The sequence below is a fragment of the Mercenaria mercenaria genome, chromosome 12, assembly GCF_021730395.1.
Source record: "Mercenaria mercenaria strain notata chromosome 12, MADL_Memer_1, whole genome shotgun sequence".
NCBI lineage: Eukaryota > Metazoa > Mollusca > Bivalvia > Venerida > Veneridae > Mercenaria > Mercenaria mercenaria.
The window spans coordinates 20,205,121-20,232,784 of NC_069372.1; the positions used below are offsets into that span (position 1 = coordinate 20,205,121).

Consider the following 27,664-nt stretch of genomic DNA (forward strand, 5'->3'; position numbering starts at 1 on the left):
GACCCTCTACCAAGATTTTTAAGCTCCTACTCCCCTTCAAAGAAGGAGGGGTATATTCTTTTGCAGATGTCGGTCGGTCTGTCGATCGGTCGGTCGGTATGTAGACCAATCCGTTTCCGGATGATAACTCAAGAACCCTTGGGCTTATGATCATAAAAGTTGATAGGGAGTTTGACCATCACCAGCAGATGATCCCTATTGATTTTGAGGTCAGTATGTCAAAGGTCAAAGTCACAATGACCCAGAACAGTTAAACGGTTTCCGGATGATAACTCAAGAATGTTTGGGCTTAAGATCATCAAAGTTGATAAGGAGATTGTTTATGACCAGCAGATGATCCTTCTTGATTTTGAGGTCAGTAGGTCAAAGATCAAGGTCACAGTGACCCGGAACAGTTAAACGGTTTCTGGATTATAACTCAAGAGTGCTTGGGCCTAGGATCGTGAAAGCTGATAGGGAGGTTGGTTTTTACCAGCAGAAGAACCCTATTGATTTTGAGATCAGTAGGTCAAAGATCAGAAAAATTGATAGAGAGGTTGGTCATGACCAGCAGATGACCACTATTGAATTTGAGGTCATTAAGTCAAAGTTCAAGGTCACATTGGCCAGGAACAATTAAACGGTTTCAGGACGAAAACTCAAGAACGGTTGAGCCAAGGATCATAATAGTTAAAAGAGAGATTATTCATGACCAGCATGACCAGCAGATGACCACTATAGATTTTGAGGTCAGTTTGTCAAAGGTCAAGGTCACAGTGACCCGAACAGTTAAACGGTTTCCAGATGATAACTCAAAAATGCTTGGGCCTAGGATCATATCAAAGTTGATAGGAAGATTAACTATGACCAGCAGATAATCCCTATTGATTTTGAGGTCAGTAGGTCAAAGATCAAGGTCACAGTGACCCGGAAATGTTAAACGGTGTCCGGATGATAACTCAAGAGTGCTTGGACCTAGGATCGTGAAAGTTGATATGGTGGATGGGCATTACCAGCAGATGACCCCTATTGATTTTGAGATCAGTAGGTCAAAGGTCAAGGTTACATTGACCCAGACAGTTAAACCGTTTCGGATGCTTACTTGAGAACGCTTGGGCCTTCGATCATGAACTTTGATAGAGAGATTGGTCATAACCAGTAACCATGACCCCTATAGATTTTGAGGTCAGTAAGCCAAATGTCAAGGTCATATTGACCCGGAACAGTTAAACCCTTTCCGGTCGATAACTTGAGAACGCCTTGGCCTAGGATCACGAAAATTAATAGGGAAGTTGATTATGATTAGCAAATGACCCCTGTTGAATTTGAGATAAATAGGTCAAAGGTCAAGGTCTTATTGAACCAGAATAGTAGAACCCCTGTTTACAGTGAGCAAATATTTTCTGTTCCTTGTGCAATTAGTGAATGCATCAAGGGGGGCATTTCGTGTTCTACGAGCTCTTGTTCGAATTATTTAGATTCGTCAAAAAATATGGCCGCCAGGGGGCTGTGGAAACTTTAAAAATCTTCTTGTGTGAAACTGCTGGCCCGATTTAAAATAATTTGACACAAATGGTCCTTGTGTGACCCTCTACCAAGATTTTTCAAATTATTTTGATTTGTCAAAAAAACATGGCCGCCAGAGGGCATGGTCACTTTTTCCTATATGTATATAGTGGAAACTTTTAAAATCTTCTTGTGTGAAGCTGCTGGCCCGATTTTAGAATAATTTGACACAAATGGTCCTTGTGTGACACTCTAACAAGTTTGTTCAAATCATACCGATTCGTCAAAAAACATGGCCACCATAGGGCGTGGTTACTTTCTTTATATGTATATAGTTGAATCTTTAAAAAGTTTCTTGTGTGAAACTGCTGGCCCATTTTTTGATAAATTTTACACAAATGATCCTTGTGTGACCCGCTACCAAGATAGTTCAAATTATACCTTTTCCTCAGAAAACATGGCCGCCAGGGGCGTGGTCACGTTTTCCTATATGTATATAGTGGAAATTAAAAAAAATCTTTTTGTGTGAAACTGCTGTCCCGATTTTAAAATAATTTTACACAAATGGTCCTTGTGTGACCCCCTACCAAGTTTGCTCAAATTGTACAGATTCGTCAAGAAACATGACCGCCAGGGGGCCTGGGCACTTTTCATCAAAAGTTTTTCCTCCAAAACCACTGAATGGATTTTGATGAAACTTTAAACAAATGATCTCTGGGTAGCCCTCTTACAAAGTTGTTCAAATGGTTCCGGTTCATTGCGCATATGGGTCCTTTAGGTAGAAAAAGGTTTTAAGCTTTCAGACTTTAAAAACCCTTTTCTCTAGAGTTCTGATATTTGGCATGTGATGTAAGGGTTTGACTCTCTACCATACTTGTCCAAATTATTGCCCTAAGGTAAAAACATGGCCACGCCCCGGTCTGACATGTACTTACTATAGGTGTTTATATTCGAAACTTTGAAAATCGATAATTGGCCTTAATATTGGGCGTGTGATATCAGATTTTTAATTTTTACTGTATTTGTTCAAATTATTGCCCTAGGTTCAAAAATATGTGTGACATATATATAATATAGGCTAACATAGAAAAAACCTAACTCTGTACTTTTACAAACACACTTGAAGCCTTGTACACAGGTGAGAGCTTTAGGGTCAATGACCCTCTTGTTAAATACATTTACACAAATGGTCCTTGTTTGACCAAGAATGTAAAGATTATTCCGATTCATTTCAAAACATGACCGCCAGAGGATGTGGTCAGTTTCCCAATATATATATGGTGGCAACTTTAAAAATCTTCCTGTGTAAAACTGCTGGCCTGATTTTAAAATATTTTCATAACAAATGGTCCTTGTATGACCTTCTACCAAGAGTGTTCAAATCATTTTGATTTGTTAATAAAAATGGCCAGAGGGCATGGTCACTTTTCCCTATATGTATATAGTGGAAACTAAACAAAAAATATTGTATGAAACTGCTGACCCGATTTTAAAATAATTTCATGCAAATACTCCTTATGTGACATACTACTAAGAATATACTTGAAATTTGTGGAAATTATTTTGATTTGTCATTAAACATGGCCCCATGTATTCACATCCTGTTTCCCAGACGCTGTTCTAGATCATATATCATTGCATATAAACCTAACTCTGTACTTGTACCATTACGTTATACAAACACACTTGCTTGAAGCCTTTTACACAGGTGAGCGCTTTAGGGTCAATGATAATCTTGTTTACTAGTATTCATTTGTTTGATATTTCTTAGAGACAAGGCATTTGAATATTTTGGGTGTTGATGTCCTCCCGACAGTTGTTTAGCTAGAAGAGTAATGTATCATGGTGTTTGCAGGCAAAGAAAGAGAACACATTTTATGTATTTTAGCTCACCTGAGCACGAAGTGCTCAAAGGTGAGCTTTAGTGATCGCCCTGTGTCCGTCGTCCGTCCGTCCGTCCGTCCGTCCGTCGTCAACAATTTGACTGTTAACACTCTAGAGGTCACATTTTTGGTCCAATCTTAATGAAACTTGGTCAAAATGTTACCCTCAATAAAATCTTGGACGAGTTCGATATTGGGTCATCTGGGGTCAAAAACTAGGTCACCAGGTCAAATCAAAGGAAAAGCTTGTTAACACTCTAGAAGTCACAATTTTGACCCAATCCTTATGAAACTTGGTCAGAATGTTACCCTCAATAAAATCTTGGACGAGTTCGATATTGGGTTATCCGGGATGAAAGACTAGGTCACCGGATCAAATCAAAGGAAAAGATTGTTAACACTCTAGAGGTCACAATTTTGGCCCAATCTTAATGAAACTTGGTCAGAATGTTACCCTCAATAAAATCTTGGAGGAGTTGATATTGGGTCATCTGGGGTCAAAAACTAGGTCACCAGGTCAAATCAAATGAAAAGCTTGTTAAAACTCTAGAGGTCACATTTTTGGCCCGATCTTAATGAAACTTGGTCAGAATGTTACCCTTAATAAAATCTTAGACGTGTTCAATATTGGATTATCTGGGTTCAAAAACTAGGTCACCAGGTCAAATCAAAGGAAAAACTTGTTAACACTGTAGAGACCGCATTTATGACTGTATCTTCATGAAACTTGGTCAGAATGTTAATATTGATGATCTTAAGGTCCAATTTGAATCTGGGTTATGTAGGATAAAAACTAGGTCACCAGGTCAAATCAAAGGAAAAGCTAGTTTACACTGTAGAGGCCACATTTATGACCTTATCTTAATGAAACTTAGTCAAAATGTTAATCTTGATAATCTATAGCTCAAGTTCAAATCTGGGTTAGGTGGGGTCAAAAACTAGGTCACCAAGTCAAATCAAAGGAAAAGCTTGTTAACACTCTAGAGGCCATATTTATGACTGTATCTTCACGAAACTTAGTGAGAATGTTAATCTTGATGATCTTTAGGATAAATTTGAATCTGGGTCATGTCGGATCAAAAACTAGGTCACAGGTCAAATCAAAGGAAAAGCTAGTTAACACTGTAGAGGCCACATTTATGACCATATCTTAATGAAACTTGGTCAGAATGTTAATCTTGATGATCTTTAGGTCAAGTTTAAATCTGGGTTAGATGGGATCAAAAACTAGGTCACTAGGTCATATCAAAGGAAAAGCTTGTTAACACCCTAGAGGCCACATTTATAACTGTATCTTCATGAAACTTAGTCAGAATGTTAATCTTGATGATCTTTAGGTCAAGTTCGAATCTGGGTCATGTCGGGTCAAAAACTAGGTCACGGGGTCAAATCAAAGGAATAGCTAGTTAACACTTTAGAGGCCACATTTATGACCATATCTTAATGAAACTTGGTCAGAATGTTAATCTTGTTGATCTTTAGGTCAATAGGTCAGGTGAGCGATACAGGGCCTTCATGACCGTCTTGTTTAGAAAATTACATTCATTGTGCGAGTTAGGCAGAAGTGATGCTCATGAAATGATTCTGCCAAAAAAGTGCCATGAGGAATATCAGCCAGAAGTTAGATGACAGATATGTCTTTGTTTCAGTGTTTTCTGCTGCCAAGATCATGAAAATAGACACAGAAAAAATCTGATTGGTAAATTTATTTGTTTTAATTTTTACTATTGTAATAAATAATATTATGTAGAATTCTTCTGCTTATTAACATACTTTGATGAGATGATTGGTCTATAAGGTTGTTACAAGATGGGAAACAGTAAACAATACTTAATGACAATAGCCCCTTCTCAAATTATATGCATAGTTTACATTCCAATGTCAGGCTTAGATGGGGTGGGGGGGAGGAAGTTGCGGTCGGTCGCGTTGGTGGCATTGTAACAGAAGTACAACCATAGTTTTTGTATAATCATTTTTCCCTTTTTTGTTTCCACTTTTTGTTTTCTTTTTTGTTTGTGTAATTGAAACATTTTTCTATGTGTTTTCCTCATTTCTTTAAATTATAATAACCGCCATTAGTTTAATCTACAATTATTTGACGCAGTGGGAAGGGCTGCTTATAATGTTGGCATAACTTAAAGTCCAACCCATTTGCTATTTTCATACTTCTGTATTAGATATGTGTATATTATTTTATATAATGAAAATATGCAATAAAATATGATTAAACTAAACTAAACATTATCTCAGATCAATATGGCTACTTCCAGTGAGAATACTGTTATCAATCAGATAGAGAAATTTATCAAAAACAACAATTACCATTGTTGTGTTCCAAAGTGCAGTTCAAATGGCAGATATGATTTCAATCTAAGCTTTCATAAATTTCCAAAAGATGAAGGAATCAAAAAGAATTGGGTGGTTAAAATCAGACGAGATGTGGGTCCTAATTTCCAGGTATGTACCATATTGTTTATTATTATGCATCTTTTATTTCATTAAATGAAATTTTGCAGTCAAATAAAATTGCAATGAGAAAAAAAAAAGAATAAGATTTAATTTTAAAAAGTTATAAACCTAAAAAAAAGTAAATTGTATGTTTAGAAATTTACATTTCCAACATAAAGATTTTACCGTATTTATTCTTGATACCATGGATTTCTTTTTTTTAAACATGTCTCAAAGTCCAAAGTTGTTTGTTCAAAACACTTCAAAAAGGAGGATTATACAGGCTGAACACCCCTTAAAAAGCTTAAGAAGGATGCAGTAACTAGCACTTTCGAATGGACAGATGACACAGTACCAAGAAGAATTTTAAAAAGAACACTAGTAACACCTCCAAGGCCTAAATCTAAATGGTACTTATAATTGAAAAATAATTAAATTAGTGCTTCACCATTTTCTTGTCATCCATTCTGTTTTGTATTGTACTTCAGTGTTTTAAGCTTTCAGATATGAAATGAGGAGTTTTTTTTCAAATTCTTTTAAAACACCTTACATGTATCAATTATTTTATTTTCAGACAATAATGTGAAACAATGACAAGTTCGACAGAACCATCTACGAGTGGAGAAGAAACATTGACTGCAGTTCCACTCAATGTAGAACAAGAAGAAGAAATATCAAAATTAAAGGATCAGTTGAACCAGAAAAATTATGAATGTGCTGCTTTAGAAAGCCACCTGAAACTTGAACGTTTCAATGTTAATCGGTTTTCAAATGATGACACTATGATTCAGTTTTATACAGGATTTTCTTCATACATGATGTTCGTAACATTTTTTCAGTGTATTGAACCATCAGCAAGGAATATGTTGAGTAAATACTATGAACCAGGAGAAACCATTAGTCTTGCAGGAAGGAAAAGAAGCGCGTTGTTAATTGACGAATTTTTTATGTTTTTGTGTAGGTTGAGGGTTGGTCTCTTAGAACAAGATTTGAATGTACGTTTTAATTCTACAATTCAAACAGTGAGTCGAAAAGTTGTTATATATATATTGTTATATACTACCTATATTTGACTCTGGGAAGAATACAATTATATCTTTCAAGGGAAGTTGTAAATGCAAATATACCACAGTGTTTTAAGGATGTATACCCCAATACTAGGATTATAATAGACTGCACGGAAATTAAAACACAACAGCGCTCTTCTCTTGTACTAAATTCCCAGATGTATTCAACATATAAAAGTGCTTGCACTCTTAAATGCCTTCTTGGGATTGCACCTCATGGAGCAGTAACATCTCTGTCATCATTGTTTACAGGATGCATATCGGATGTAGAAATCACTAGACTGTCTGGTTTACTGGATCTCATCGAGCCAGGAGATGACGTGATGGCCGACAAATGATTTACAATCAAAAATCTTTTGAATGAAAAACAAGCAACTTTAAATATTCCACCATTTTTAAGTTCGAAGAGGCAATTTACACAACATGAAATAAAGAAAACAGAACAAATTGCAAAATTAAGAATTCATATCCAACAAATGAATAGGAGAACTAAAGAGTATCATCTGTTTGATGTTCCTGTTCCATTGTCACTACTGGGATCGGCAAACCAGCTTTGGACTGTAGCTTGCCTCATTTCTAATTTTAAAGGCCCAATTGTTAATGCCTGGAAATCGAACTGACTTGTCAAATAAAATGGTTGAAATAGAATTTGTCTACTTTGTTTTTCACTGTATTCCAGACATCCTGGTTAAAGTAAACTGTTTCCATATGATGATCATTTTCTGTCCAAACAAAAAAGTCACACCATTCTAGACCCGTACAAGCTAACTGTGCCAACACTTGAAAGTATTAATCATGATTTCTGTTTAAAGCTAATTGTCCTGTTACATCATTTTTTAAACATGCGACCTCTAAAACACTTGTAACTTGAGGGCATTAGATTTCCAACAGCCCAAATGGTGGATTTCTTGTTGGGTCATAGACCTTCCTGTCTGGACTTGCAGCTAACCAGGGTGCCAAAAAAAATCACTACAACACCGCAAGGGTAAAGGTTTACACGGTTTTTACAGACTTCAGCATAACTTTTGGCTGTCTGTGGTTCACAAGCTATACCACGTTTCATTGCTGTTGTTACTACTCGCCTTGTTGATTTAATTTGCTTTGCTAGCTTTTCATCACCTTTTCGCCTCTTACTACTGTTTGCAGATCAAATTGCCCGTTCGCCTTATTTTAAATCGATAGAGTGTTATCTTTTCGTCACAAAAGCGACGAAGCTGAAGCTATTTTTGGACCTCGTCTATTCAGGTAACTCCGCCCTTTTAACTTTTTTCCAATACGAGATAAGATCAATTTACGCAACTAGTAGGTATAACTGGACATGGGCCTTTCCGTCTTGTTACGTTGACATTTCAAAGATTGTGTTTGAGCGCGCGCTTTGTGTGTGTGTTTTTGTGATATAGTGTACAAACTTACCAGAAAATGCACAGGAATTGGTATAGCAATGACTTCAGAAACTTGATTATTAATAAAATCAAGGGAAATGGCGGCAATGAGACTGACGGAACGATGCCGCGAGGTACCTGTGCAAAAGTATGCAGTAATTTAGGAATACATAAAAACACAGTGAAATCTATCTGGCAGCGCTTTTGTCAGACAAGAAGTGTTAAACCTCTTAAACGTGCCGGTTGGTCAGTAAAAAAGACTAATGAAGAACATCATCGATTTATATATTATCTTATCGCTCAACAATCATCAATGACGCTCGGCGAAATTCAGCAGCGGTTAGAAGAAATGTCTAATATTTCCATCTCAAAATATGGTGTCTCTCGTTTACTTACAACACGTATGACACGAAAACGTTTAGTGCGACCTGCGGCTGATAGATTTAATGACGCAAACGTTTTATATACAGAAACTTTTCTACGAGTTCTTCGTAGAACTGACTACAGGCGTCTGAAATACTTCGACGAGTGTGGGTTCGCACTACCCGATGTATGCAGTCCAAGGTATGGTCGAGCACCTAAGGGAGAACGCGCCATCGAAGTAAACAAACCTAGGCGTACACGGAATATAACCTTGAACCTGATGATAGGTAAGTTTACTAGTTATTTGATGATTTCAATGCCAGTTAATGAAATAAAAGCCTACATGTAGAATTTTCTGATTATTACAGTACTTGAAAGGATATGTTGAAATAACCGTTCTAAATTTATGACAAACGTAAGTCAATCATAGTCTATCACACAATTGAATTATAATTGCCTTCTACGAAACGAAATGGATGGTTTTATCATTTATGCAGCTTATTGCTCCTTCTTTGTTGTGCAATAAAGTAATCAGCTGTTTCGAAGGTAATTTGTAAGACTGATTTTTTTATGTAATATGGACATTTCCATTCATTTCCATATAAAACATGATAAAAATGTATAGTAATTACCTTTTAGGACCAGCGTTGACACAAACACCGATAAGCGAAAGTTACTGATTTATAACGCAATTAAGCCACAATAAAATTCAACCAAACGTTTTATAACTTAGATGACTGCACACAGTAAAATAAAGATGTTTGGCATAATAATAATTGTTTTACATGTGATTTTTTTTTGCAAATTTTAGTCTTTAATTATACGGCAATTTTATATTACAAGAGCTGTCCGTAAAACAGCGCGATCCGCTATTCGGCGATTTGACAGAAAAAAATGAACTTAAGGATCAACTTGAAAAACAATGTAAAAGGAGCGTAATATGTTAAAAATACAAATCAGAGATATTGGGATTGCCACCACACATGCAGATGATGATGATAAAGATACATTTTAAGTTTCAAGTCTTAAATTGTACTAAAGTTACATCCAGAAAGCGGAGATTGCCAAAAAACTTAAAGTATGAAAGGGTCACATTTCTATCAAGAATGCAATTAAGAGTTATGGGGATTGTTACCATACATGCAGATAATGATTATAAAGAAATAGTTTTAATTTAAGTTGTTATCCTTTAAAGTAACAAATTATGTCTATAAACGAAGCTTCTAGGTGTAACTATGTGACCTTGACCTTGGGTATAATGGGCCCAGCTCCTGCATATACTTTGTATGCTGGACAATGTTTATATGAAGTAAGAGTAAGTTCTAGTAAGCAATAGTAACAAAGGTTGCTTTAAAACTTTAACCAAGAAAGCTCCCGCCGACGCCGACGCAGGGGCAAGTAGAATAGAACCCAGATTCTCCATTAAAGGCCACCTATCAACAAAGATTACGGTGTTTGCTTCTTCCCAAAAGTGGTCTTTGTTTTCACAGCCTTAATAGTCAGTCATTAGCACCGTTCCATACGGTGTAATATATTTATTTTAACCTATTTATTTGTTTAATTGATATATTACTGTTGTTGTATAGAAGATCGTTTCCCCAACCATCGGTTCAAAAGCAGGAACGAAAGAAAACAGAAATAAGCGGACAGTCCTATATATACACATTATTGTTGTAAATAATAATGATAATAATAATAATAATAAAATTGTTAATATCACTATTTTACAGGTGCAGCCGGTGTGTCATACGGTAACATAGTAAATGGACCGAATGACACGGATAGATTTGTCGACTTCTTCATGCAAGCTCTGAACGCTACAACTAATGACGGGGATTTCGCATTGAAACCGGGTGATATTGTCATTGTTGACAACAGTCCAATTCATCATGGCAACGCTGAGCGCATTGTTGCTGGCTTATTGAATACGTATTTTTACCAACGTATTCTCCCCATCTGAACCCCGTAGAACTTTGTTTTCAACATATTAAGAGTATTTTTAAAAGCAACAACATCATCAGAAACATGGCTAGAGACAATTTAGAACATGCCGTGATGCACACTGTAAACAGCATTACAGCAGAGCATTGCAATGGATATTTCAGGCATGTCGGATACATAAATATGTGCTTTGCCGTTTGTATACATATCTATATATGAGACATAGATAGATATTCCGTACTTGTAACTAAATATAATACATATAACACTTTGACAACGCTGGTCATTTTACAAATGTGTAACAGGCAAACAGATAAATGTCAGTGCTCAACGTTCCTTGCACATGTACTGTATAAATTAAAAACAGCAAATTATACAACATATTAATTTTTTTGGCAAAACAAAATTCAAATGTAAGAAAAGCTTGAATTAAAAAAAAAAACAACATAAATTTAAACTGTATTATTGTTCTTGAAGCATTACCGATATAAAAAACAATTCTATACATTTTAACATTTTACAAGGCCTTTCTTATTTAAAAAGTTGGTGCAGGGGAGACAATTCTCAATCCTAGAAGCACGTCTTTTGCGTGAAACGCCATCTCGTGTAGCAAGATCTACCCTGTAATCAAAAAAATTGTTTTGTGTCCTTTTCTATCCTTGGATCTTTATCTGATATTGGCATGCGGCGTATGAGCATGGGTCTTGCACGAGAGTCGCCGTTAATAGACATTTACGGATTAAGTCTACGTGGACTGTGGACACCTAAGGCGATAGATTTTTCAAGGGGACCGTCTCAACATATAGTTTAATTATATTATGCGCGATATGAAAAAGAGTTTATCACGGCAATAGGGTTTGAGTTATTATATCAACACTATGCGGTGGGTGATATAAAATTTGGATGTGCCTGTTTTTAGCTCGACTTTTCGAAGAAAAAGTAGAGCTATTGCATTCGCTCTGGCGTCGGCGTCGGCGTCTCCGTTGGTTAAAATTGTTGATAAAGTCAACTATCTCTGTTACTGTCAAAGCTATTGACTTGAAACTTAAAATACTTATTTACTATCAAAGTCTACACAAGGAAGAACAATCCCCATAACTCTGACAGAATTTTTACAGAATAATGCCCCTTTCTAATTTAGCATTTTTGGTTATAGTTTTTGATAAAGTCAAATCTCCGTTACTATCAAAGCTATTGACTTGAAACTTAAAATACTTATTTACTATCAAAGTCTACACCGGGAGAAACAATCCCTATAACTCTGATTTGAATTTTGACAGAATAATTCCCCCTTTTAAATTAGAATTTTTGGTTAAAGTTTTTGATAAAGTCAAATGTCTCTGTTACTATCAAAGCTATTGACTTTAAATTTAAAATAGTTATTTACTTTCGAAGTCTACACCAGGAAAAACAATCCTCATAACTGTGATTTGAATTTTGACAGAGTTATGTCCCTTTTTAACTTAGAATTTTTGGTAAAAGTTTTTGATATTTTTTTTATATAACGTCGCACCGACACATGATAGGTCATATTGCGACTTTCCAGCTTTAATGGTGGAGGAAGACCCCCAGGTGCCCCTCCGTGCATTATTTCATCACGAGCGGGCACCTGGGTAGAACCACCGACCTTCCGTAAGCCAGCTGGATGGCTTCCTCACATGAAGAATTCAACGCCCCGAGTGAGGCTCGAAACCACATCGATGAGGGGCAAGTGATTTGAAGTCAGCAACCTTAATCACTCGGCCACGGAGGCCCCCAAAGGTTTTGATAAAGTCAAATATCAGAGGACGGGAGCAAAATTTAAAGAACTTTACTATTGAAGTCCTAAGGAAAATGACAACAGAGGGAAGAAATTCCCCGAAAAACTCTTAGTCCACTAAAATTATTAACAGGTACAGATGTGTCAAAATACACCTTAACTTTGCAGGTACCATCCATGTTGTACCAAAGAAAAGTGGTTTCGGTTTTTACCTACGGCTAATAATAAAAAAGTTATAAAATAACCTATTTCTAGTAACATAAAAGGGAAGTAATTCAATAAAAAATATTGTAAGTGAACACAAAAAAGAATCTGCCAAATAAAAACAAGAGCACCGCAATGCAAAGCAAAATGAATACAAAACAAAGTCATGTGACCTTTAACTTCTAAGTGTGACCTTTACCTTGAAGCGAGTTATGTGCTCTGCACGTCGTCTCAATGTGGTAAACATTTGTGCCAAGTTTTTTTTAATCCTTCAAGCAGTTTAAGAGTTACACATCGCACTCGAAACAAAGTTATAGACCTTTGACCCCTAAGACGGACACACAGACAGACAGACAGACAGACGGTCAGACGAACACCAAAATACGTTCCTTCGGGCGTATAATAACAACAAAGGAATGGAGACGCAAGATATTACGTTTTCTACAGTTTTCACAATGTTTTACCTGCTGACCTACATTTTGATCCCAGCTAACCCAGTTAAAGCCCTGCTCCCCGGCTATTCAAGTTATTTGTTGTGTATGCAACCCATGATTACAATAGGTAACAGTAAACGGCCACGTGCCACACTTTAGCACGCAAAACCACAGGTATTTCATATAGAATTTTATATAAAATAGACTCTATTTTAACAAGTGTCACTGTTCATAGTCAGGGTTTTCTTGCTTTTTCAGTGACAATTCAAGGTTAAAAGGTAGGACGGGAGCAGGGCTTTAAGATTTATTTTCATTTCGGACGACGACGACGATGGAATACGGATACATTGCGAACAGATAAGCTCATCTTTTCAACTTTGTCGCAGATGCGCAACTTATAATATTGAAGAACCTTTCGGGAAAGTGTTATGACGCTAGATCAAATACTTTTTGCGATATGCATAACAAAACACATCTCTGGCGAACAGACAGACGGACAGACAAATCCAAATCTCATCCTGTGCGGTAACATAATAAGCCATACCTTACCATCATTATTGGAATGTTTTCCTACCACACATAAATTAAAATTATCATGTTGAGACGGTCCCCTTGAAAAATCGATCGTCTTAGGTGTTCACAGTCCACGTAGACTTAATTCGTAAATGTCTAATACGGTGGTGAACATTGACACAAGAACGGAATAATGTACGTTTTTATCTTTAACATTGTCACGGGTAGTATTTTTATCCCCCGACGAAAGTCGGAGGGATATAGTTTTGGCGTTGTCCGTCCGTCCGTCCGTCCTTCCGTCTTTCCGTCCGTCCGTCCGGAGCCATATCTAGGAAATGGTTGGGAATATTTATTTAAAACTTCATATACTTGTTCACCACAATGAGTTCTTGCGGCCCGTCAAGTTTCAGTCAGATTGCCCAAGTAACACCAGAGTTATGGCCCTTAGAAGTTTCTAGTGTTAACTATATAGGGTACTATAAATATGGCAATTTCTGCATCATAACTTTTGATATGTTTGACCTAGAACTATGAAACTTAAACAGAATTTAGATCACCATAATGTGGTTGTGTACACACAATTTCATTTGGATTTATTTGTAAATTAAGTGTTATTGCCCTTTAATTGTATAAAAATCCACATATTTGTACGTAACAAACTTACCATTTTGTAGAATTTCATTAAATTTCTTTCATTCTTTTCCATGAACATTTATTGTAAACATGTGAAGTTGTGTACCCACACCTGTTCGCCCCCTTACCTTGATCACACACCTACCCCCCCCTATCCCCCGACACCCCCCCCCCCACAAAAAAAAAAAAAAAAAAAAAAATTCATTCCTTATTTTAGATTTTTTTCAAACAAACTTCATATACATGTTCACCACTATGAGGTTATGGGGCCCATCAAGTTTCAGACAGATTGCCCAAGTAACACCAGGGTTATGGCCCTTAGAAGTTTCTAGTGTTAACTATATAGGGTACTATAGATCTATAGATATGCCAATTTCTGCATCATAACTTTTGATATATTTGACCTAGAACTATGAAACTTTAACAGAATTTAGAGCACTATAATGTGGTTGTGCACAGACAATTTTGTACGGATTTCTTTTTGTAACTTCAGAGTTATTGCCCTTTGTCTAAAAATCCACATATTTGTACATAACAAACTTACCATTTGGCAGAATTTCATTAAATTTCTTTCATTCTTTTCTGTGAACATTTATTATAAACATGTGAAGTTGCGCACCCACACCTGGTCACCCACTTGCCTTGGTCACACCCCCTCCCCCTCCCAACCCCACTCCCCACCCCCCTCCCAATTTTTTTTTTTTCATTTATTTTAGATTTTTTTCAAACCTTCCAAGTTGTACTACTCCCCCACCTCACTTCTCCATCCAGTCATGCCCACCACTGATCATGCATCCTCTGCCACCCCCCCCCCCCCCCCCCCCCCCCGCACTCCAACTTCACCCTTTTACCTTTTTTTTTTTCATTTTTAATTTTCTATCAATATTTATAATCGGCATGTGAAATTTTGTTTCCTCTCCCGTTCCCCTGCACCCCCACCCCCTAAAAAAATAAATATATACATATATTTCCATCCTTTTTTTTTTTTTTTTAAATGTTCAAACCTTCAACATGTTAAGTTGTGACAGCACAAACCTTGCCCTCAGCCATGTTCAAGATATCTTATCTGTGTTCTCTTAAGGACATCTGATCTTTTAAGTTCAAATGTACATGTAAAACAGCAACACCTGGTGCCAAACCACTCAAAGACAATATTTCATTCCAGTTAAACTTCAAGCTCACATTTCAATTAACTGCATTTAATTCTAAAAGCTAAGCTTATTACAGTAAGCATATCCCATTCAAAATAAATTCTTTAGTCCGGATCAAAGTATCATACATTTATTGTGTACTCTTTAATTAAACATTTGTTTTCTGTTAAATTGATTTTGACTAATGAAATTATTTGCTTCTTATTAACATCCTTAACTTTTTGCCGGATATATCTTTTTGCCATTCCTCACCACAAACCCTTTCGGCGGGGGATACCAATTCATCGAATTGCTTGTTTATACTGTTTTATCTTTAATAGTAACATGCGCCGTGCATTAAGTCTTTTCCAGAGCGGGAAAATAATACTTAACCCTCGTGCATGCGCCAAATTTCCGATAGTGTCCGTCAGGTTTTTATTATGTTGTATCGTCTGCTACTTAATTGAATCGGGACTTCTCGGTAATGTACGTAATATCACGGATATTAACGGAAGTTCCCGAGGCAATTCATCCGTGTGTTTGTCGGTGCAGTTTTGTGAACACTTGTCATGTTTGTCCAATCGTCTTGTTTGTCTTACATGTTTGAATGAGAGATAGAATGAGAGAAAGATATACATTGGTCTGTTCTTTTTATCCTCTTTGCACTTTTCACCGCCAAAATCCTTCGACCCAGAGTGCAGTCTTTCTTCTCTCACGAGTAAGATAGGAAAACATTAAACAAGAATTCAAATTATTTTGAATTTATCTGATAATCTTTTGTTAATTCACCAGATGCTGTGGCTTTTTATATTACGGAAAATAAAGAATAAGGAACCTACGCCGGGATTGCTGATTAAATTAGCCCTGTGACATAGTCTAGTTCAAGCCAATTGAGTTAAGGTCGATTTTCTTTCTCTTCTGGACTGTTTTCTTCAATTTGGTCGGCTAACAATTTTTTTTACAAGTATGTAAAACAAATTTATTCGGGTAACTTTTGTGCTGCTCCCGATGCTTGACTACTTTTTTTACTTTATATTCATACTGCCAGTACCGAGATTAGAAATAATTTGAAAACAATTACTGTAAAAAGAAACAAAAGTAATGAATGTCATATTTTTAGTTTTACACACTTGTAGAACAACCCGAAACCTCGTACACATATCTACGATAACGAATATGTGTACTTCGATTTCGGGTTTTACAAGTGTGTAAAACAAAAAAAAAAAATGACATTCATTCCTTTAGTGAACAAGTTCTACAATTTATATTAATCGGCTGACAACACCTCAATCCTGTTGAATCCATCGCCATGAGGGTATGAGAGAAGATTACAGTTTTCCTTTAAATTTCGAGCGCCATGGTACCATTTTTCTCGGCTTTCGTACGACGCGGCCGGTGATCGAACTCACGACCTCTCACACTCGAAGCGGATGCTCTACCACTAGGTTAGCGACGCTACAGTGAGTTTCTCGAGTTGATGTTCACAAATATTTCAAAGTTTGACAGATGTAGAAATCTGTCTTACAGACCATCGATAAGGCATGATATTTTGTTAACCGAATGAATTTGATAAATCACAATATTTTCAAATAAAAGAACTTTGTCTTTTACACGTAATTTTTCGGGACTTCAGGGGTGGGGGTGGGGGTGACTTTACAGAAAGTACGGATAATTGATTTTTTTATCTTTAAGTTAACTTCAACAAGTAAGGTTCTAAGGAAGTAATAAGTTCGACTCCTTTCTTCTAAAAGATTTTCTTTGAACCAGCAAATTCATTGTTTTAAGATCAACCGCAGCACACGTTCCAGATGAATGAAAAGAGAAACATTCTTGAAATTTGACTTTGACATTTACCAAATATGCAGGGCACCTGTTGTAAGGCTACAGAAAGTTGAGACACGGGGAATTTAGCATTTTATATATATTAAGAAATATACGATGCAATTTCAATAAATCTTTTAAGTTACAATCAATATCATTCAGGTGTTTACAGTAATACTTACTTTACACAGACAGAAAGACAAGCGCCTTTCATGTTATATATTTAAATGCACAAAGGGCCGTACATCTCGCTTTCCTGGAGGAATCTATCTGAAACCGCATTCCCCTACGGCTTTTAACATTTCTAGCATGTGTTATTGACATCCATTAAACCAGGTTTGGGATACGACTCCGGACGGACAGATAATAGACCATTTGTGTACAAGTATAAGGTGTCTTCCACTATGAATCAAAATAATATTTGCAGGGTCACATTTCTTGCCATGTTTTATTGGGGTTTACGTGTATGTGCATTTATCTACTATTTATTTGAATTCGTTTAAACACTATCTCAGTTATCTGCAAATAGGCAGTTGATAAGCCTTGTCTTCGTTCGCGGAAAGAACCAAAGTTTAAAAGTTTATTTAAATTTATATAACTCTCAGTTCGTATAAATATACAAAAACATGAGATAAATACATTCATTATACACAAACATGAGGGCAACAATAAAAAACTACTTAACACGAAAAAGAAGAATACAGATATGGACATAACAGGATAACAGGAACGAATACTCCCTATATTCAGTGTTGCGGTAATTTTTGGTCTTTTGAACCAGTTATAGACCCGCCTAAGTCAAAATAATTCGAAGTTTAATAGTTTGTTTTATATTTGTGACGGTCAATCTAAAAGGATCAAAATAACTGAGGATAAATCAAAGTACAACGTCATCATGGTTATGTAAAGTTTTATCGCTTGCACGCAATGTATGTGTATTTGGGGAATTAAGATAATTTTCACATAAATTAATGAGGAATTGAATCCCCCTTTTTGTACATGTAAGTCATATTTGAATTTATATCATATTCGCAACAAATTCAGCATTTAAACCCAATCGGCAGTCATGACATTTTCTTTCGAGTGGAGAAAAGAACTTGTGACTGTTTCCTGGGATCGCACCAAATTAGTAAGACTCACATATTCCATAAGAAATTACCAACTTTTTTCAACTGAAGAGGCATGGTCGTTTCCGGGAATCGAACTTATGCCCTTTAATCAATGATGAGCGAACCGAACATTGAACTCGTTCACAGTCAGTCGTGTTTAAACTTGTGAAAGCTAACACGAGATACATTATTTAAAAGAAAGGTACTGAATTTTAGGCAGAAAAATGCCTGTAATGTATAAGAAGTGTCTTTTTTCACATCCTAGATGTAGTGTGCATTATGGAAGCTTCGTTTAAATCTTAAATACATCTGTCAATTCCGGTTTAAACACCCGTTCCAACAGTATTTAAATCAGCATTTTATCGTAAAATTCTCAGTCATGAAACCAATGTAAACAAGTTCATTCAGTTTACGCGTATCGGAAAAAATACTTGAAGGGCGGAGTTACCTGTGTAGACGAGATCCAAAAATAGCTTCGGTATCGCTGGTTTTATGACGTAAAGGTAAAAGTCTATCGATTTAAAAAGAGGAGAAAGGGCAGTTTGATCTGCAAACAGTAGTATATACTCGACCAATATTGGAAGCTGTTATTCGGTGTTCTCGAATTCTAAACCAAAGAGGCTTTGGCTTTGTAACCGTGTCTTTTCCTCGGTTTTATTTATGTCTCCATAGCTCAACTCTAGTCCTTTTAATTTGATATATTGTTCTTGATCTAGATTGGCAACATCATTATTTTGCATAAAATTACCAACAGGAAATTTAGGGAAACACACACCATCTACTACATTTATAATGAAGTCATTATCGCATTTTTGCTGGTAGCTTAGCACTGACCCATGAAGCACTTGTCCAAATTTGGTTTATAAGACAGTTTTGGTTGTCCGGTTGAAGGTAGGTAAAACCAGCAAATGAGGATCTGCTGCTGCTAGAGTTGCACTTTTCTCAGCCCAGTTTGTAGGTTCCCCGCGAATAGCATTATAAAAAGTAGATCTGATAGTTTTTACCTCTTCGTTGCTTGAACCTGGCTCTTTGATCTTTGAATACTCTCTCACTTCAATGTCTTGCATTGCTTTACCTGCAATTTTCTTTCCTCGAGGAATGTGAAAAGTTTGTGGCATAGACGTCTTTGCAGTATCCTCTGGTAAAGCTTTAATGCCGCGCATTTTTATGTTGGCAATCTGGTACAGCTAGCAGTCCTGTGATATGCCCGCAGCATGCATTCACATCTATTGCAAGTCACATTTAGCGCCATGAACAGCAGGGCCACAGCTCCCAACCAAAAACTCTATCTAAAATAAATAAAGACTTTTACGTGTATATTTATATTTTCTATGCATGAGTCTTACTATACAATAGAGTTTATTTTTGACAAATATTTCAGCGATATACTTTTAATAATTCTATTTATTAAATTTATTACTTGAATTCTGTAGGGTTCCTCTGACTTTCGCTGTGACTTGTGGCATCTCCCTGTAATCTTGCAGCCAGTCTGTGTTTGTGCCACTGAAGTAATATTAGAAATAATATGGTACAGAATGGTTCTTTTTTCATGGTTACAGTGTTATCCAATTAGCAATAAAAGTACAATTTTCTGGCACTAATTATCAGTGTATGGGATCAGGACATATAATCAGAACTATTGGCTGGTCACTTTTACAGCTGTATGAGTTGACCAATTAGTGACAGTTTGTTTAGAAATAGGATGTGTATTGATGATTCAGGCTTATACAGGTATACTAGCTAGCATCAACAAAACGAAAATAGAAATTTGTTCTTACCTTTTAAACAGTAACTTTCACTATAATATTTGCATCCTTTGTTAATTGACTTCTGACCTGAAGAAAACTTGTTGGTTCTTATATAATCTTCAACAAAAGAAAATGCTATATCAGGAATCTAACTAGTATCACGATCACTATATGAAGCTGCCATTCTGCTTATCAGTAATCAGTGTAATGTTTACAACTGACCCATCTAAGCCTCGTTCGGGAAATCTCATTCAATATTCATGAGATAATATTAAGAAGGACCTATGACAAGCTTAATATTATCAGTAGAATATGCATTCATAATTGTCTCCAAATTGTATTGTGGACCTATGAAAAGAAAAGATAAAGGGTTAAAGAAATGTAGGACTAAATACCATTTATTCTTGTTATTGGAAACAGAAAGTCTTATACTGGGTCAAATTTTGACGGCAATATAAAATGCTCAGTTGTTTCAGTATCTCTGTTTTTGCATGGTGTCACTGGAATTTTTCTTTTTTTTTCAGAATTGTTACTTTTTTGTCAAAAGCCTGTGCATTATCTTAATAAAAATTCATATATTTTTTCTCTCGCAGACTTACTCTTAGTACCTCTCTCTGTTAATAGACTTGCAACTTGTCCAGATAGTTGTTAAGACTGGTTATGATTGTTTTATAGCTTATGGCATTGTGGGTAAGAATGGGTCTAGTGATGAAGGTGGAGATTCCCAAGATGAGGAGAAGGACAACAGTGATACAGACAACGAGCCACCTGCCAAGGTACCAAAAGTTTCCTTCTCACAGCTAAAGGATAAACTAGCAAAGAAAGAGGAGGGCGAGTCAGGAATATCAAGTCCTGGTATGACGACAAAAGAGGTACTGTCTGAAACACAGTTGAACATTTTTCAGAGAAAGAACAGTACATTAGATACGTAAGTAAAATCATATCCTTGAAAACAAATATCAGCTTAGAGAATATAAAAATCATGTTCATAGTATCCCTAGAGTAATTGTTCTTGTTAGGAAATTTGGATGAATGGAATTGAACTGTTTCCCGTAGCGTCTGCACTGCCAGTGTTGATTCAGTCATGATAATGTGCGTAATAAAACAGCTAGCAGGTTAAATAGTTTACATTTAAGGAAAACCTACCATAAAAACAATATATTAATTCATTATTAGTTTTCTATTCTTAAAAAGATTATTAGTCATCAACTTAAGACATATCCTATGGAACAGTTATGCTCTTCCACAACATGCAAAGCTTTTAATGAAAAAAAGTGTTTTAAAGCATAACGTACACATTGTTGTGACATAGTTTATCTTCATACAAGGTATGAAAATGATAAAATTTAACAAATGGTGAAATGATATAATAAAATTAGTGTTTCTGAAAAGTTTTACAGGGGACAAATTGCAGCAAATGATATATTTCTTGAATATGCTCACACAAGTACATAACATTTACTAGTAAACATTGACACAAGTAGGTAAACACTAGGGCTTAAAAAACAATAAAATTGATGTTTCAACTTTTTAACTTGAACATTGGCCCATTCGTAATAATGCAAACAATGAATTTTAAATTGTCCAATTTTATTTAATTATTAAAAGAAATCTGACAACTAACAACGTAAACGGTGCACAGAAGATATTTTAAGGTCTATACATGTGCATCACGATTCTGAGAAAATTCATGTGAGGTTGAAGGTCTTAGAAAAACATTAGGACTTTAGAAAAGTAATACAATAATGAAACTGTTGTGTTCAATATTATTTTTTTTTGAAATGGTTTCCATTACATGATGTGAAATATTGGTCAGAATGGGAGGTCATGTATGTGCACAGTTTAAGTTAATTAAAAAATAAAAGCTATAATTATAACAACTTGAAAACAAGCCATCGTATAAAATGTCACATTGTTTTGGTGCACAGGGGACAAATTCATTTGAATCATCTTTATATAACTTTAAAACTGCTTGAACCATTGAGCTGAAAGCTTACACATTTATTGACTACATTATTTAGGGCATGAATTGCCATAAAACACACATTATCAAACTGAACTGTGAAAAAACACCATGAAAAACACTGACATGGCTGTAGTTGACACTTGAGGAATCTTCTTGTTAGAAACTTCTTGCTTGGTTTTAAAATAATTTAAGACAAGTCTTATTGATTGACTATCTAACAGTATTACTGAGATTGGCCACCAGAGCTAAAAATAGAGCTAAAAATAGAAAAAAAGCTTCAATCAACATGTCCTTAACCCCTTTAACCCCTGGTCTGATTTTGATCTAATTTTGCAGAAATGTTTCTTGGAGAACCCTCTACAAGGACAGTTCAAAAAGCAAAGCTGAGGGACATTAAAGTAGAAATATCTTCAAATGATATGTTCTCCTTAATTGCTGGTTCGATTTTGAAATAATTTCACAGAAATGTTACTTTGGAGACCTTTTTTCAAAAATGTTCACATTCTTTAAATTTATGAACAACATGAAAAACAGAAAAATCTTTAAATGTCATTGTCACTTAACTTGCTTTGCCTGTTAGAAACCACAATGATTGCATGACCCTCTATCAAAATTTTTCTTCCCAGTTTGAAACTCAGATTTGTGATCTAGGGCCGTCATTCGTTAGTGTCACACAGTTGTTATCCCATTTTATCAGCAATATTGCAGTTAGTTGGCCACAGTCAGTTAACTTTGACTGTGTTCCTTGGTTCAGTCCCATGGTACTGACTTCTTCTCCAGAAGTGATTGAAGTTCTTTTCGACATAAGTGGTGCTAGAGATGACAGAGGAATAAGTTGGTGTGTTGTCATTCTTCATACTGTCACTGAGACATATTTGCCTTGCCAGGAGATCGAACTAGCCTCCTTTTGTTTAGTAACCTTTTTAAAATGAAAGCACTGCATAAGCATCTATATATATGGTTAGTTGTTTTTCTAGTAATTTTAAGTTTATTTACCAGGAAGGAAAATGGGAATGATGACAGTTTTATGACAGCAACATCTGGCCATGATTCTGGTGGTGATGACACTGACGATTTCAACACAAGTAATAGTGGGTCAGAAATGTTGGAGAATGGTCATTTGATTAGAAATATTGCTGAAGGTACCTTGTTATTGTCTGATTTTAATGCTTTAATTTCTATAAACCAAACAAAAATAAGAATCACTCAGGATTGGCATGTATTACTGTGAGATAGATACAGAGTGTACGAAGATAGCTGTAATTATTTTCTTGTGAAACAAATATAGAAATAGCTAAAATGTTTCTTTAATTGGTATTTATGTGATATTGGTTTTAGAAAGAAAACTGATTTTATTTTTGTTTGGTTGATTGCGATTATGTTAGAAAACTGATTTTATTTTTTTTGGTTGATTACGATTATGTTAACATATGTTGTTAGTCAGTTGCTGTATTATTAAGTTAAAGTAAACAATAATTAAAAAACTGATAGCATCCCTCTTTTTTTCAATGGAATAGACTGTGCATGTGGAGTACAAAAATAGCATATTGAAGTTAAGAATTACTCCATACATTGGTAGTTGGTTGTTGTAGATATATTTATGTCTCCCCCTACCACTGGGGGAGAATTTTTTTGCCCTGTCCGTCCGTCCTTCCGTCCGTCCGTCACACTTTATTTCCGATCAAAAACTGGAGAACCATTTGACTTAGAATCTTCAAACTTCATAGGATGGCAGGGCTTATGGAGTAGACAACCTCTGTTGTTTTTGGGGTCACTCCATCAAAGGTCAAGGTCACAGGAGCCTGAACAATAACTTGAGAACCACCTGACCCAGAATGTTGAAACTTCATATGATGATTGGATATGCAGAGTAGATGACGCCTATTGATTTTGGAGTCACTCTGTAAAGGTCAAGATAACAGGAGCCTGAACATGGAAAACGATTTCTGATCAATAACTTTAGAACTACTTGATGCAGGATGTTGAAACTTTATAGGATGATTGGACATGCATAGTAGATGACCCCTATTGATTTTGGGGTCACTCTATTAAAGGTCAAAGTCACAGGGGCCAGAACATGGAAGTCCATTTCCGATCAGTAACTTGAAAACCATTTGACCTAGAACCTTCAGACTTCATAGGGTGATAGAACTTACAGAGTAGATGATCCTTATGGTTTTTGGGATCACTCCATCAATGGTCAAGGTCACAAGGACCAGAACATGGAAAAAGGTTTCCGATCAATAACTTGAGAACCATTTGACCCAGAACCTTCAAACTTCATAGGATGATAGTACTTACAGAGTAGATGACCCTTGTCGTTTTTGGGGTCACTTGAGCAAAGGTCAAGGTCACAGGGGCCAGAACATGGAAACTCTTTCCCATCAATAACTTTAGAACCACTTGACCCAGAATGTTGAAACTTTATAGGATGATTGCAGAGTAGATGACCCTACTGATTTTGGGTTCACTCGATCAAAGGTCAAGGTCACAGGGTCCAGAACATGGAAAACTGTTCCCAATCAATAACTTGAGAACCACTAGACCCAAAATGTTGAAACTTCTTGGGATGATTGGACATGCGGAGTAGATGATCCCTGTTGCAGCCAACCATCAGTGTCTCTTTGACTTTCGCTCCTGTCCCCTATTGACTTCTTGCCTATTACTACTTTGCATTAGGGGAGACATGCGCTTTTCTACAAAAACGCATCTTCTAGTTTCCATTGTTTACGTGGTGAAGTGGTCTTTATATGATTATTTAAATGTCCGTCGTACGTCCGTCCGTCCGTCCACATTTTCCTTTAAACATCTCCTAAACCACCAGGCTAATTTTGATGAAACTTCACAGGGATGATTCTTGGGTGTCTTCTTTAGAAATGTTTAAATAATTGAATTCCATACAGAAATCTGGTTGCCATGGCAACTGAAAGGAAAAACTTTTAAGGTCTTCTTGTCCAAAACCACAGGTTCTAGGGCTTTGATATTTGGTATGTAGCATCATCTAGTGGTCCTCTACCAAGATTGTTCAAATTATTTCCCTAGGTTCACATATTCTATATAGACTTACGTAGAGAAAAACTTTGAAAATCTCTTTTCTAAAACCGCAGGGCCTAGGGCTTTGATATTTGGTATGTAGCATCATCTAGTGGGCCTCTACGAAGACTGTTCAAATTATATTACTAGGGTTAAATATAGCCCCGCCTTGGGGGTCATATGGTTTATATAGACTTATATAGGGAAAAACACTGAAAATCTTCATGTCCAAAACCACAGGGCCTAGGGCTTTAATATTTGGTATGTAGCATCATCTAGAGGTTTTTCAAATTATCCCCCTAGGGTCAAATATGGACCCGCCCTGGGGGTCACATGGTTTATATAGACTTATATAGGGAAATTCTTTGAAAATCTTCTTGTCCAAAACCACATGGCCTAGGGCTTTGATATTTGGTACGTAGCATCATCTAATGGTCCTCTACCAAGATTTTTCAAATTATCCCCCTAGGGTCAGATATGGGCACATGGTTTATATAGACTTATATAGGGAAAATTTTGAAAATCTTCTTGTACAAAACCACAGGGCCTAGAGCTGTAGCATTGTGTAGTAGTCCTTTACCAAGATTGCCCAAATTATCCCCTCGGGTTAAAACTGGCCCCACCCGGGGAGGGGGCACATGGTTTAAATAGACTTGTATAGGGAAAAACCTTTAAAAAATTCTTGTCTTAAACCATAAGGCCCAGAGCTTAGATATTTAGTATGTGGCATGCTTTAGTGGTTCTCTACCAAGATATTTCAAATCATGACCCTGGGGTCAATATATGTCACGCCCGGGGTCCCTTGTTTTACATTGACTAATATAGGAAAAGTTCATTATCAACATGTGAAGTTGTCATCTCCACCAACCGGGTCAAACCCCCTCCTCGTCCCCCGCAACAATTTTTATCCCCCGTCCAAGGTGGAGGGATATAGTTTTGGCGTCGTTCGTCCGTCCTTCCGTCCGTCTTTCCGTCCGTCCGGAGCCATATCTAGGATGTTGTTTGGATTATTTAAATAAAACTTCATGTACGTGTTCACCACTATAGGGAAATGCGGCCTGTAAAGTTTCAGTCAGATTGCTCTAGTAACACTAGAGTTATGGCCCTTAGTAGTTTCTAGTGTTAACTATATAGGGTACTATATATATGGCAATTTCTACTTCATAACTTGTGACTTATTTGACCTAGAACTATGAAACTTAAACTGAATTTAGATCACTATAATGTGGTAGTGCACAGTCAATTTCGTCAGGATCTCTTTAGTAACTTCAGAGTTATTGCCCTTTAATTGTTAAAAAAATCCACATATTTGTACATAACAAACTAACCAATTGGTAGAATTTCATTAAACTTCTTTCATTTTTTTCCATGAACATTTATTATCAACATGTGATGTTGTGTACCCAAACCCAGTCACCCCACCACCCTGGTCACACACCCTCCCACTCTCCACCTCACAATTATTTTTTTATTTTTTTGTTTATTTTTTCTTTAAATCTTAAACCTTCCATGAATATTTATCAACACGCAAAGTTGTACCCTCCCCACACCACGCTCCTCCACCAAGTCACTCCCACCACCCCGATCCTGCACCCCCAACCCCCTCCCCCCACCCCCGCCTGTCAACAATTTTAGCTCACCTGTGCACAAAGTGCTCAAGGTGAGCTTTTGTGATCGCCCTGTGTCCGTCGTCCGTCGGCGTCAACAATTTGACTGTTAACACTCTAGAGGTCACAATTTTGGCCCAAACTTAATGAAACTTGGTCAATAAAATCTTGGACGAGTTCGATATTGGGTCATCTGGGATCAAAAAATAGGTCATCAGGTCAAATCAAAGGAAAAGCTTGTTAACACTCTGGAGGTCACAATTTTGGTTTAATCTTAATGAAACTTGGTCAGAATGTTACCCTGAATAAAATCTTGGACAAGTTCGATATCGGGTCATCTGGGGTCAAAAACTAGGTCACCAGGTCAAATCAAAATAAAACCTTGTTAACACTCTAGAGTTCACATTTTTGGCCCAATCTTAATGAAACTTGGTCAGAATGTTACCCTTAATAAAGTCTTGGACGAGTTTAATATTGGGTCATCTGAAATCAAAAACTAGGTCACCAGGTCAAATCAAAGGAAAAGCTTGTTGACACTCTAGAGGTCACAATTTTGGCCCAATCTTAATGAAACTTGGTCAGAATGTTACCCTCAATAAAATCTTGGAAGAGATTGATATTGGATCATCTGGGGTTAAAAACTAGGTCACCAGGTCAAACCAAAGAAAAAGCTTGTTAACACTGTAGAGGCCATATTTATGACTGTATCTTCATGAAACTTGGTCAGAATGTTAATATTGATAATCTTAAAATCCAGTTTGAATCTGGGTCATGTAGGATCAAAAACTAGGTCACCAGGTCAAATCAAAGGAAAAGTTAGTTTACACTGCAGAGGTCACTTTTATGACCATATCTTAATGAAACTTGGTCAAAATGTTAATCTTGATGATCTATAGCTCAAATTAAAATCTGGGTTAGGTGGGGTCAGAAACTAGGTCACCAGGTCAAATCAAAGGAAAAGCTTGTTAACACTGTAGAGGCCATATTTATGACTGTATCTTCATGAAACTTAGTCAGAATGTTAAACTTGATAATCTTTAGGATAAGTTTGAATCTGGGTCATGTCGGGTCAAAAACTAGGTCACCGGGTTAAATCAAAGGGAAAGCTAGTTAACATTTTAGAGGCCACATTTATGAC

The 27,664-nt window shown here is 36.3% G+C and overlaps 1 protein-coding gene across 3 annotated transcripts in view; it reads left to right on the forward strand.

Moving 5' to 3' along the window:
- LOC128547257 (PHD finger protein 11-like) overlaps positions 1 to 27,664 on the forward strand; it is a 59,089-nt gene that overhangs the window by 12,248 nt on the left and 19,177 nt on the right. For all 3 annotated transcript variants that reach the window (XM_053519368.1, XM_053519367.1, XM_053519369.1), the window contains 3 exons: positions 5,018 to 5,067; positions 20,596 to 20,848; positions 22,886 to 23,028. In XM_053519368.1, the coding sequence (XP_053375343.1) occupies positions 5,018 to 5,067; positions 20,596 to 20,848; positions 22,886 to 23,028 (446 nt within the window). The remainder of the gene's footprint in view (positions 1 to 5,017; positions 5,068 to 20,595; positions 20,849 to 22,885; positions 23,029 to 27,664) is intronic.